Below are 12,243 nucleotides of genomic sequence, written 5' to 3'. Positions count from 1 at the left end.
AAAGACACGCGGTGCTTATTTACGAACGTGTTGAGTTGTTTTTGTGAAATCTGACGGCGGGTGGTCGAAGTCATATCCGGGTATCGGCGATGCTCATTACCGGATGTGACGTCTAGCAGTTAAGGATACGAAAGTCCGCGACGTCGGCCTCTGAAGCCGCGCTCTCGCGACCCACGTGACGCGCTTCGCCCCCCGCCCCCGAATGACGTCACGCGACCAATAGGAGAACCGCAGGAAAGGGGGAGGAGACAAGTAAAAAAACTCTCGGACGTGACGTCAAAATAACGACACCCTCCCCCGGCGCTCCGACCACGTGATGCGCCGCCGACCAATGAGAAGGCGAGTTGCTCCATCGTGCAAATCGGGTTCGCCGGACGTGACGTTCCGGAAACGGAACTCGTTTTTACCCCACGTGACGAACGGCGGACACCCCCCCCCGCCCCTGAAAGGGAGAAAGCGGCGCACCGCCGATTCGGAAGCGGACGTGACGCATCGGAAACGGAAACGGGGGGGACACGTGACGCGGCGCCGGCCAATCGCAGCGCGTCGCGCTAGCACATGGAGTGAGCAGTGCGGGAGTAGGCGCGTGCGGCGCGGCGCGGCAAGGTTACGGGCAGCCGGGGCCGGCATCGACTCCTCTCACTCTCTACCCCCCTCCTCCTCCTCCTCTCTCTCGCTCGCTCGCCTGCCTTCCTCGCACCGATCAAACGAACTCTCCTCGAGCCGTCTCTTGTCATGGGCAACGTAGCGGCGGCTCAGCCGCCACCGCCGCCGCCGATGATGTCCTCGCCCGGGTTCCCCATGCCGCCGCCCGGGATGCCGGGCCTTGTGGCCCCGCAGTTGCCTCCGCACGGGGCCTCAGGAACGACGACTGCCGGGGGAGCTGCGGGGTCGGGTGGGGAGGCCGCGCCGCGCTCCTCGCTGCCCAACCCGGGCACGTACGACGAGCTGCACCGCAAGTGCAAGGGTGAGTGAGGTCGGGAGTTATGTGGCGGCGGGTGGGGGGGAAGAGCGCCGGTGGATTCTTTTGGGCGAAAGGTCAGCGGTGCCATCAGGCGCGGCGGCGGGCGTGAGGCCTCTGCTCTTGTCACCCATCGCCAGGCGCGGCGTGTCGCGCTCTCTCATTCATTCATTCATTCGACGGTGTTGTCGAGTGAATCATTCTGAGCAAAGCCTCCCGCACTCGGAGTTCGTTCTGACTCGTTTGGAGGCCCCGGGGCTCGCGCGCATTTGTCGTGAGAATGGTTTTCGCAACTCTCTCTCGTACATGATCCCACCAACGCTTGTCTTTAAAGCGTTGTTCATGGGCGTGCATGGTAACCCGCCTCGGCCGTGGAGTCCCAAGTAGCCACAAGGGCCCATGATGGGATTTTTTTTATTGTTTGAATGGCCACTACTGCAGCACGCGCCTTTTATAATTGCCACCACCACCCCCTGTACACCGTTTTCAAAGATCATGGACGAGACACACGCTGCTTCTGCAGTGAATAATGAGGATAAGGGCCTTCCGACAGCAGCCGTGGCTGTCCCGAAGTGAGAGACGAGCGATGGGGATAGGGGTGGCTTTCCCAGTTCAAGGGCGGTTAATTGCCCTTGCAGGGCCGTGATTTTTTGAAAATGCATCGTGGTTAATGATTATGAAAATGAAGGTTCATTAAGACCTCACCGAGTCTCAATAACAGTTGAATGAGTTTCCTGCAAACGTTTAAATTATTGGATCATTACAGGCATTTCGCAATGTACGCGGTCACTGCATCGCACGCTTTCAGATGTGCTTCTGCGGCCCTTTGGAACTCCCTACTACTTCCAATATTAGGAAGCCACTGGAGCTATGCACTTTTAAATCTAAATCGAAAACTATTTTCTTCAGAACTGCGTATTGTGTAGAGCTGTCCTTCCCCCGCACCTCCGATGAGCACTGTTGGCTACGTACGGCGTGAAAGAAGTTCAACGCACACGATGGAATCCAATTTTCATCATTGAACCCGGAATGTCTCGCTCTCCTGCATATGAAAGTGACCGTTCAGACGGTTGCTCATAGCTGTAAACTGGAGATAAGCACTTGTCCTGTACGAGTTGTGCATCTCTACAACCCTTCGTCATTCAAGCGATGAATGAGAGAGCCTCACTCGCCACGCGGTTGCGGCTCGTGAAGGTTATTTTACTTCACGCTGTTCAGTGCGAGCTGGTGCCCATCACTTCACCACCCTGGTCGGTGCAGGTTTGGTGAAGGCGAGAAGCATATGCGTTGGAGCACAGTACAGTATAACAATGTCATTGTCTGCAATTGCCCCCCTTCTGACAATGTAGCCCCCGCAGCAGCCTACACAACCTGGTATGCATTGTGATGTCTGAGCTAGGTTTAGGTTTTATTTCGGCATAGGTAAAACCAATCGTGCAATAAATGCTCATTTTCGATGGGGACTTGGTTTCAAAAACCTGATTACAGCAAAATAAAACACGAACAAATGAATCCAAAACAACTTTACATGGTCACGTTTCCGAAAGGCGAGGTCGTGCATCAACATGATACAGCTATATTCAAGGCTAATAGAACATGTCACATGCAAAAAATATATTTTTAACTCAGTCTGCAAAGCAGAACCATCAGTTGCACGCACACTTGAAATCAAATCTGAGGTCCAAGCACTGTCCAGGATCAACCTTGCTTCACTTCCAACATCTTACGGCAGATTCCGGATGAATTGTTTCACGAGTTGAATTGCATAAGCACTCGAGCGATCGGTTTGCGGGTTTCTGAATAAATAATTATGACAGAACTATTCTGTTTCCTTGTGCTTTGTGAGTAATGTCTCGTACATTCTCCATGAACAAGACTTGAAGACGTTATAGGTGGAGCCTTTTTTATAATTATAATAAAATGACCGTGTAGTAACAGATGTGTTTTAATAATCGAAGGTAACGATATCTCGAGTGGCGTGAACGTGAGGCAAGTTTTGTCTGATGTGCCTCCGCCCTCCAGCAACCCATGACGTCTGCTGCCCCAGTAATTACTGAGCATTGATCAAAGTTACCCGAAATGTCCTCTCATGTGAGGATGGGCGAATGATGGAGAAGAGAGGGTTTGAGATAAAGTGGTACAAAACCCACTGCCTGTGACCAAAACGCCAAATCATGGAAGCTAAGCAGTTTTTGAGCCTGGATGGTGTTTTGTATTAGCAACCACCCTGCATAAAACTGGGTGGTTGCTACTTTGTAAGCAGTGGAGAGTTCAGCATAATCCCTTGTTATATTTTATTATGCTCCGATGTCCACTACTGCTGCTTGCCTCCACCAACGCACACAAACCAGTGTGGTGAAGTATGGTCAAATTGCCCCTATGACCCACGCCGCAATGGATCGACATAGGACTGTACATTTAAATCGCACAACGTGCTGGCTAGCACTGCTTTTGGGTAGCGAGAGTTGTGCCTGTTGACTTTGTATTCTGACCTCTCCTTTACTGCGTTCCCCCCACCCCTATCCTTGCCATTCATTCCCGATTCTGACCCCCTCCCTTGACCCGCACCACTTTGCATCCACTGCCATCCCACAAACCATCACCCGCCAACCTCCGACATCCAGAGGTGTTCCCCGCACAGATGGAGGGTGTGCGGCTCGTTATCAACAAAGGTCTTAGCAACCACTTCCAGGTAAAGTCACTCGGCGGGACGAGGGTCGGTTGGGGTCGCGGGGGCCGGGATGGAGAGGCTCTCCTGAAACTTCGCATTAAAAGGAGTCTTAGATACTGAAACCGCCCCTTAATCAAACCCCCTTTGCTTGCAAATTCGTACGGTTGCCATTAAACGCATGTTTTAAAAAGTTTTGAATCGTGACCGCAGCTCGGAGAGATTTTGTTGTTGGCGGAAGAGAGGAGTGAGGTCTATGAGGGTACAGAGTAGAGGGAGAAAGGCGATCGAAAATATTGATGACATGTATGGGTGGTTAGGGCGTTCATAATGGCTGTGTTGGAGAACTAAGCTAGTACCACTTGGATCCTTCCTGGGCTTGAGTATGGTTTCAACTGCCCTTGATACTCATTTGCATTAAGTTGATGGTTCTATGGATTTCAAGGAGGTTGCTGGGTAGCTTTGAGGTTGGAACACCGAGTCAGCACTGCTGTGATTCTGGGTTCGAACCCAGGATTCGGCTATCTGCTGTCCTACAGCGTTCTGAAGCGTGGCAAGTTGATAGTCTTGTTCCGGTTATCAGGTAGACAAGATGGTGCACCTTTTTGCGAAAGGTCCCAATGGAAACGTCTTTATCTCATGACATGATTTTTTAGCAGCATGATTGGACAATAATTGGGAGGGGGAAAGAGCAAAGAAATTGAAGTAACCAGTCTGTTGTGAACAGCAGCATCAGCAACTCCGAGTAACAGCTGTGTCTGCGTTGTTGAAGCAAGCGCTTTCTACCGCCAACCTGCACCAATTCGCGTGGTCAAATATGGTCACCTAACCCCATACCTATCAACCCCTTTTCAGTGCCCTTCCTTATTACAGACCAATTCAGACCTTATTGGTCACCCCATGCCCTGATAAATATCAACGTTCTTCCTACAAAGTCCCGTCACAAGGGAGAAACACAAACAAATAGACAAAAAACATGTTTTTACTAAATTTCTTTGCACAAGAATACGGGTAAACCGTATGGGTTGACAGGTATGTAACCCCGGCAACCCATGCAGGCATGAGGAGGCCGTCATCCAGCAGTGCATCGATGGAAGGGCTGTGCGCAATGCAGATACGTTCCGCCTTAGGTGTGCGTGTGTTTGTGAAGCATGCGCTGACTGTGTCTTTGTTAGGTGAGTCACACCGTGAACCTGAGCACCGTCGGCCCGTCTAACTACCACTTCGGCACGACCTACGTGGGCACGAAGCAGATCAGCCCCACTGAGGTGAGATGCCGAGACAGCTGCAATCGCCACCGTTCGCAGGCATTCATTCAAGTTGACAGGACGGCTCTCATGCGTTTGGGTGCGAGGGGACAACCCCTTCTATAAAATTAGTGGTCTGCCTCTCTTCCGAGAGCAGCAGCATTGTTGGTCATCCACAGCACTAACTAACATGACACCTCGGTTTGATGGCTGGCTATGCAAATTATTTCTCAACTCTGCCTGGAATGACCATAGGTTTCTAAAAGCCATAAAGTGAGTACCAGGGGGCAAACATTTTGCCCCGGGGAGGGATAAAGTTGTAAAGGAGTGGCATCGCCCACACCAAGCCTTCTTGTGATCTGCCAGACTTAATAGGTGCTCTCTCGATAAGAGAGCTTGCTCCAGAAAGGCATCCTGGTGGGCTGAAAGGTCGGAGCACAGAGCTGGCACCGCAGAGGTCCTGGCTTTGATTCCAGGCAGGCACCCTCTGGTTTTAACTGGGTTCTCAAATGCAACGAGTTGATGATCTCATCCCTGATCACAGATGAGATTGCACACAAAGTATCGCACTAAATTTAATTCTGCTTTTTGGATGAAGTCAAGCTCTGAAAATGACAAATATAGTTTTTTTGTTTCGATGTGTCTAACCTTACTCTCTGTAGCAGCATGGTTGGGAACGTTCTTCATGTGGACCAGAGGTCACTTGAAGGAATCTCAGAAGTAGTTCTGTGAAATCCGCTTCCGTGGGCCGTTCACTCGCACACAGGTTTCTTCATCTGTTGACATGATGCTTATAGCCCAGTTGGGATAGGACTGGGGAGAAAGACAAAGAGCACGTGCTCTTGAAGTTTGTTGAAGTTTAACGGGAGATCTTTGTGTCTCTGCGTGTATCCCTGGTGTCCGTGTTTGTTGAAGTTTAACGGGAGATCTTTGTGTTTCTGCGTGTATCCCTGGTGTCCGCGTGTTCCCTGCGGCAGTGTTTTCCCGTCATCATTGGCGACGTGGACAACACGGGGAGCCTCAACGCCCAGATCATCCACCAGCTGACGCAGCGGCTACGAGGGAAGGTGGCCCTGCAGGTTTGTGGGTCGGAGTGAAAAAAAACAACGACAGCAGAACTTCTGTCATTTTCATATACGAAAATTATTTTTTATCTTCCTCTACTTCTCCTTTCTCTTGTCTCCCCGGCCTGAGTTGTCGTGCTTGTACCCACACACCTACGTTTATTAATACAGGAATATAAATAGCTGTGGGTTTGCATTTACACCATTGGAACCTCATTTGCCAGTAAAAAATATGATAATTGTTTTCTTTATCTGGCAACAAAACTGACACCTTTTTTACAAGGAGTCATGTTTGGATAGACCACAATACCTGCAGTCATAATGCAAACAAAAACATAACTCTGGTAATGTAGATAAAAGGGTAAAAAAACAATTATCATATTTTTTACTGGCAAATGAGGTTCGCCCAGGACACGGAGAGGAACAGATTGGTGAGATGAAAGCGAGATAAAAACAATACTGACATGAGAGATCTGGAGACGAGAGATGCACATTGGTCGCCGGTGCAGAGGTCGTGACGCAAAGATGCCATGTGACGCCATAACTTCTATATATGTGATATTGCGATAAAACTTGGAGCACTAAAACGTGCAGATTCTTTTTTATTGTGTGACCTGCAGGAAAATATAGTTGGAAAGACCCCGATTTATGGTTTTGGTGCTTAGATTTTTTTAGCGTCATGGCAGAGGAGTTGAAGGCACGGTGTATCTGATTCTTTAGCCATACTCAGTGACCTAATCAAACAGGCTGTGGCAACCCCATTTAAAAATTGTTAGTCGCACTTGAACTCCCCCATAGAGAATCCGTATTGCAGACGCAACCGTTACCAATCACGCATTGGCTCTGCGAGCCCCCCCACTGACTATCAATGCGCTACTGTTCAGCCCCGTGTCTGTAAGAGATGTTCTTTGTTTCAGGGCATGCAGACAGGGCCAAGCAGTCCAGTAAACAACATCCTGTGACCGATCAGCATGTGTGTATATTGAACTTCTCTCGCACCGTACGTAGCCAACCTTGCCAATCGTTTGGCTACGTACGGTGTGTGCCACCAGGCAGAAGGTGACACCACCCCAACCACACGGCCTAAGCTTTGAGCGCGTGTGTGGCCGTTTACAGAGCCCCATATTCCACCCTTTGTGGTGGTGGGGAGGAGGGTTGTTATGAAACATGACGGATCGCTTGTTGGTGGTCGTGTCTGCTGCACTACCGCTATTTACCACCAGGGGGGAGCAGGCATCGAGACGATTGCATAAACAACCAGCTGGGATCCCTTATAACGCCCGTCAATGATTGACCAAGACTGGACAACAGGCATATGTTTTTTTCCAGCAGTGTCCGTCTCATGTGCCTCCTCGATGGGTTTATGTCGTCATTGTATTAACTGATACTTATTAGCGTGCCACACACCTAGCACACAAATCGCACAAGTTAGAGACTTCACGTTATGTAACAAGGGACACTAAAGCATAAAAAATAGCAACTTGCTGCGTACAGTAGTCAAGCCAGGGTACATTTGGCTAAAACCTATATGACCTTTATCTACCCTTTAACCCAACCTTAAACTTTAACATGCGCTCAAACCCTTAACGTGAATCCTTTTTTCGTTAACGCTCATCTGTGATTTTCAAAATTCTTTTCAACTCTTAACCATAACTTTATCCCTTAACTTCATCCCTGTATCCTTTACATTATTTAAATGTTACCTCAATTCTGACCCTTCGCTTTAAACATTAACTTTAACCCTCGCTCCAAGCCATATCCTTTGACATCGATCAGTAATTGTGTAAATTAATAAAAGTAGTTTCTTGACATTGTGTAATTGGCTTTGGGCACTGCACAAATCACCCACGCAGGTGTGGTTTGGTAAAGATTCTCCACTGCAAGTCACTTCTCTTCACATAATATGCGATTAGCACGGTTGGCTAAGCACCTCCGATTACCACGAGTTGACCAAGCCACATAGAATGTGGCTTGGTCAACTTGGCACTTGGCACTCCAATCTTGACAATCGTGCTGCCTGCCATTTATCGGCCATTCATTCACCCATCGTGGTCAAGACCTCTGACCTCTTTGCGTGTCCGGTCCGATTGCCTCTCATCCTCCCGAACCTTCCGTGACCCCCGCGCACCTGTGTTGTGTGCGCGTGCGCGACCGCGAGCAGACCCAGCAGTCGAAGTTCATGACCTGGCAGTTTGACGCGGAGTACCGGGGGGAAGACTACACGGCCACCGTGGCGCTGGGGAACCCGGACGTCGTCTCTGAGTCGAGTAATTAATGCACGGGGACCGTTGCACGCTTATCGTCCTGTTTGCTAAGGTCGTATTTGCTGTTGTCGTGTAATATGAATGTGCGCGTGCACACACTGGAGCAGCTGTGTACACTCTGGGTTAGTGTGGTGGATATATTCTGCAGTAAAAAAAAAAAATCTTACCTTCACAATACGTGCATCCAAGAGTGATCGTAAGGATGGACAATATACAATTCATATATTGCTATCGGTTCATGTAGTCGCTGCAGCCACTATACACTCTAATGCATTCCTGAATCAAATTGTGATGATACGTTAAATCATAGGGGGTGTGGTGAGTCTTTTGGGACAGAAACCAAAGCCCAAGTGATTATTTCCCACAATGCTGTTTTGTTTTTCCCTGATGGCTACCCATTGGCTTCCATACTACTAATGAATACTTACTAATGCATGATAGAAAGTGCAACATAAGTCATGCGTTTTGAGTGTTTTTTCGTAACTTGTTTGCTGTTATCTGCCACCCTTCTCTCTTCCTATTTCATTCCCTCCCACCTGTCCTCTCCATGCTGACTCCCTACAACCGTCTTCCACCCTCTCTCCCAACATCGCTCCCATCCATCCATCCCTCCTTCCCCGGTGCCCTCGCTGTCCGTTCGTCCCTCTCTCCGCTACAGTGATCATGGTGGCGCACTACCTGCAGAGTGTGACGGAGCAGCTGACGCTGGGCGGGGAGCTGGTGTACCACAGGCGGCCTGGCGAGGAGGGCGCCGTCAGCACAGCAGTGGCGCGATACACCGGTGTGTGGTGTGCGGTGGGAGGTGGTGGTGGCACCGTGGCGCGGTGGGGGCCTGTGGCACAGTAGGACGGGGAGCGGTAGTGGCACCGTAGCACGGTAGCAGTGGGGGGCGGTGGTGGCACCGTGGCATGGTAACGCGGGGGCTGGTGGGAGCCCGTGGCACCATGAAACGGTAGCACGGGGCAGCAATTGGTGGCCCTGAGAGGCGGTGGGAACCTCGCAAAGAGCTCTGAGTTTGAACTCGTCGCCATTCGCTCGCGTAGCAGTCTTACAGTGGTCGTCACTTTCGTTGGTGACTTGGATCACACTTGCTAAAGAGATTATTCGGGTCTCTTGAGTTTTCGCCTGGTTAAACAAAATAACTAGAATCTTAAAATGGATCGGTTGGTGGGATAATGTGTGCAGTTGGATGGGGCTTTCCATGAGAGACACTGAATATCGCCAAAGATGGGAAGCATCTGTCATGGACATCAACTCTTTGTGCCATTTCTATTGCAGTTTTTCTGACCCTGACATCACCGAATATAAATATCATCTTTTCAACACAGTGCATCCAAGTATAAAGCTGTATTATAGCTCACTTTGTTTTAGGATTATTCGTCAATTATCAAACCGTACGGCAAGTTCATTATTGATTGTTAAGCTGCAGCCATTAAGCATCAGCCTCTCAGGGCTCTTCAGTCACCTCGTGGTATGTTAAGAAAGCCAGCAAACGCACAGCAGGATTTTTAGTGTTGAATATTTCGATATGTGCAGCAAACCATTTTATTCAGTTTCTTGCACGCAATTATCAATAACGCTAAACACCAGACATTAACAACCCTGCCACGTGGTTTCGTAGGCTCAAACTGGGTGGCGACGCTAAACGCCGGGCTTGCCAACATCCACGCCAGCTACTACCAGAAGGCCAACGAACAGGTGAGTCTTATGTCTTGTGGAACTTCTTTCGCACCGTACGTAGCCAACCGTGCTAATCGGAGGTGCGGGGGAAGGACAACAAACCCAAAGAGCACTCCTAAAGAAATTACTTTTTACTTCTGCCACATCACACCAAGTTCTGAATGTGAAATTGTCGTCGTTGCTATGCATCTACATCAGCAGCCACACAGAAGAAGAGACGCCAAGTTCTGCCCCACCACACCATGTATTACCAAACCGCAAGATGTATAACGCTAGGCTGTTGCACACCGCTATGCGATGCCATTGCCACGCCACCACCACCACCATGTGCTGGCACGCCGCGCCGCACGTCTGCACCGCCTCACCCGAGCGCCCGGTCACTCCCCGCGCCCGCTTGCAGATCCAGGTGGGCGTGGAGCTGGAGGCGAACATGCGCATGGAGGACACCGCGTGCACGTTCGGGTACCAGATTGACCTTCCCAAGGCCAACATGGTGTTCCGGGGTAGGCGGTGACTGACGCGGTCGGCACGGCCTTCGTTTGACATTAAACGTCACCTTCCCCCCCCCCACCTCCGCTACCCGTCCCGCTCAAACGAGCATCGGGACGGCGCACGCGTATTTGATGCGTATGAATGTGTGTGCATGTGTTGTGCGTTTTGCTTTGTGTGTATATTCGGTGTTTGCCTTTGACCAAATTACCTGGCGTTGGCCTGATATTGTCAGATTTTCAGAAGCTAGGCAGGGGTCTAGCTTGGATAGCGCTTTGATTGGTGATCACCGTGCACCTCATGTCATCGTAATCGACTGCGGGGCCTGTGCTGCATTGTCGGTAGGAGGAGGCAGTACAGCAAAATCCATTGCTGTACTGCGCTAATTGTACTCCCATGTCCTTTGCCTTCCCGTGGTCACCAACCGGCACTGGCCAGCGTGGTGAAGCACGGTCGGACAAACTCAAGCCATATGGGTCGGGCCCTAATCCACGCAGCGGCGGCTGGGCAAAAGGACTGTGCGTGTGCCCATGAATATGCGCGTTTGGGTGCGCGTGAACGTCAGCGGTGGGGAGCCACGGTAAGATTCTGCGTGTTGACCCCGTCCGCCCTCTTGGCTCCCCGCAGGAACGGTGGACAGCAACTGGACGGTGGGCGCCGTTCTCGAGAAGAAGTTGCCGCCCCTCCCGCTCACGCTGGCACTCGCCGCCTTCATCAACCACCGCAAGAACAAGTTCCAGTGCGGCTTCGGCCTGACCATAGGCTGATGACTCGTAATTCCCATCCCTACCGACCCCCCCCCCCCACCAACTACCCATCTCCTCCTGGTCCTCAATCCAGTTGCGCAAAAAAAAAAAATCACGTTTAATTTTTCGTGGGGTTATTTTTGTTTTGTACGTTCAGTTACAAAACAAAAGCCCCCAGTTGGCCCGCGCTCGTGTTGACGTGTGGACGGATGGTAAAACTCTGCGGCGAGACGCAAACTGCCGTGTACAGGAACGTGTTCGGCATTATGAAAAAAAAACCCAATCGACGATGAAAATTATGACGTTTCGTTTCTTAGACTTGCAGCCATTTGAAGCGAAAGCCAGTCTGCATGCGACGTGAGAGCCAGCTGATGTCAAGGGACGTTGCTGTAATGTTTTTGCTTTTTCATTAAATCTGTCGGAAGTCGCTGGTTCGTTTTCCCCATCTTCGCGGCACCGGTCTGTGCTCTTCCTGTTGTCGGCATCACCGTCCCGGCCCTTTGTCACCGCTGCTCAAATAATAACAAAAATAAAGCGTGCAGTTGGTGTACATTATGTTCATCAACGCGAACGTACAAATATGCTTATTCTTTTCAGCTTTCTACTTTTTTCCCGTCGGTTATTTGGCAAACAATCTCCTCTCGTGTGGCATTTGAAGAGCATCGGACTGAGTTTTACATCTGTTCGTTGAGTTGGGAAAGCCATTCGGTGGGGTCTGAAGTCGCCAGGTAACGTTTGTACCTCTGCAAAATAAAGCGCTAAACTGGGAACCGATCGGGCATGGGAGCGACGGACTGTACTTCACCGCAGTTATTGGGCGACTTTTAAATTCTGCAGCCATCAAATGTGTAAAGTTGTTACATTAGTTTTGTGAGGATTGCGCACTTTTTTAAGGGGAGCATGCGATGTGTATCACCATCCAGGTCTTTTGCAACCGATTCTTTGAACTGGTATCATCCCGACTTAATTCCCACCAAGCGGTTCCGCTTTGTTCCATCCTGTTCCATCCTGTTCCATCCTACTTGCCAATCCCCACCGACCTCCAGGAATTGACAGCTGCAGACAGGCTAAGGCTGTCCCTCCGTCCGTCAGTTTTAAACGAACGTTTATGCTGCCTTGCGGCA

At 50.2% G+C, this 12,243-nt stretch overlaps 1 protein-coding gene across 1 annotated transcript; it reads left to right on the top strand.

The window, feature by feature from the left end:
* The first annotated feature begins 483 nt into the window (after nt 1-483).
* Nucleotides 484-11,547, top strand: TOMM40 (translocase of outer mitochondrial membrane 40). The gene is made up of 9 exons (XM_078869978.1): nt 484-967; nt 3,586-3,653; nt 4,805-4,897; nt 5,854-5,955; nt 8,102-8,207; nt 8,863-8,985; nt 9,826-9,902; nt 10,285-10,387; nt 11,001-11,547. Exons 1-9 carry the CDS (start codon nt 736-738, stop codon nt 11,138-11,140), a joined length of 1,044 nt encoding a protein of 347 aa, XP_078726104.1. The 5' UTR covers nt 484-735; the 3' UTR covers nt 11,141-11,547.
* The last annotated feature ends 696 nt before the right edge of the window (nt 11,548-12,243 follow it).

Source organism: Lampetra fluviatilis, chromosome 29 (assembly GCF_964198595.1).
Source record: "Lampetra fluviatilis chromosome 29, kcLamFluv1.1, whole genome shotgun sequence".
NCBI lineage: Eukaryota > Metazoa > Chordata > Hyperoartia > Petromyzontiformes > Petromyzontidae > Lampetra > Lampetra fluviatilis.
The sequence above is the reverse complement of the archived record's forward strand: the minus strand, read 5'-3'. Positions and strand labels throughout refer to the sequence as shown.

Coding starts and splice junctions, on each gene's coding strand:
- TOMM40 (XM_078869978.1), top strand. CDS start 736: ATGGGCAACGTAGCGGCGGCTCAGCCGCCACCGCCGCCGCCGATGATG. Junction 5,956..8,101: donor GAGGGAAGGTGGCCCTGCAG/GTTTGTGGGTCG, acceptor GACCGCGAGCAG/ACCCAGCAGTCGAAGTTCAT. Junction 10,388..11,000: donor GGCCAACATGGTGTTCCGGG/GTAGGCGGTGAC, acceptor GGCTCCCCGCAG/GAACGGTGGACAGCAACTGG.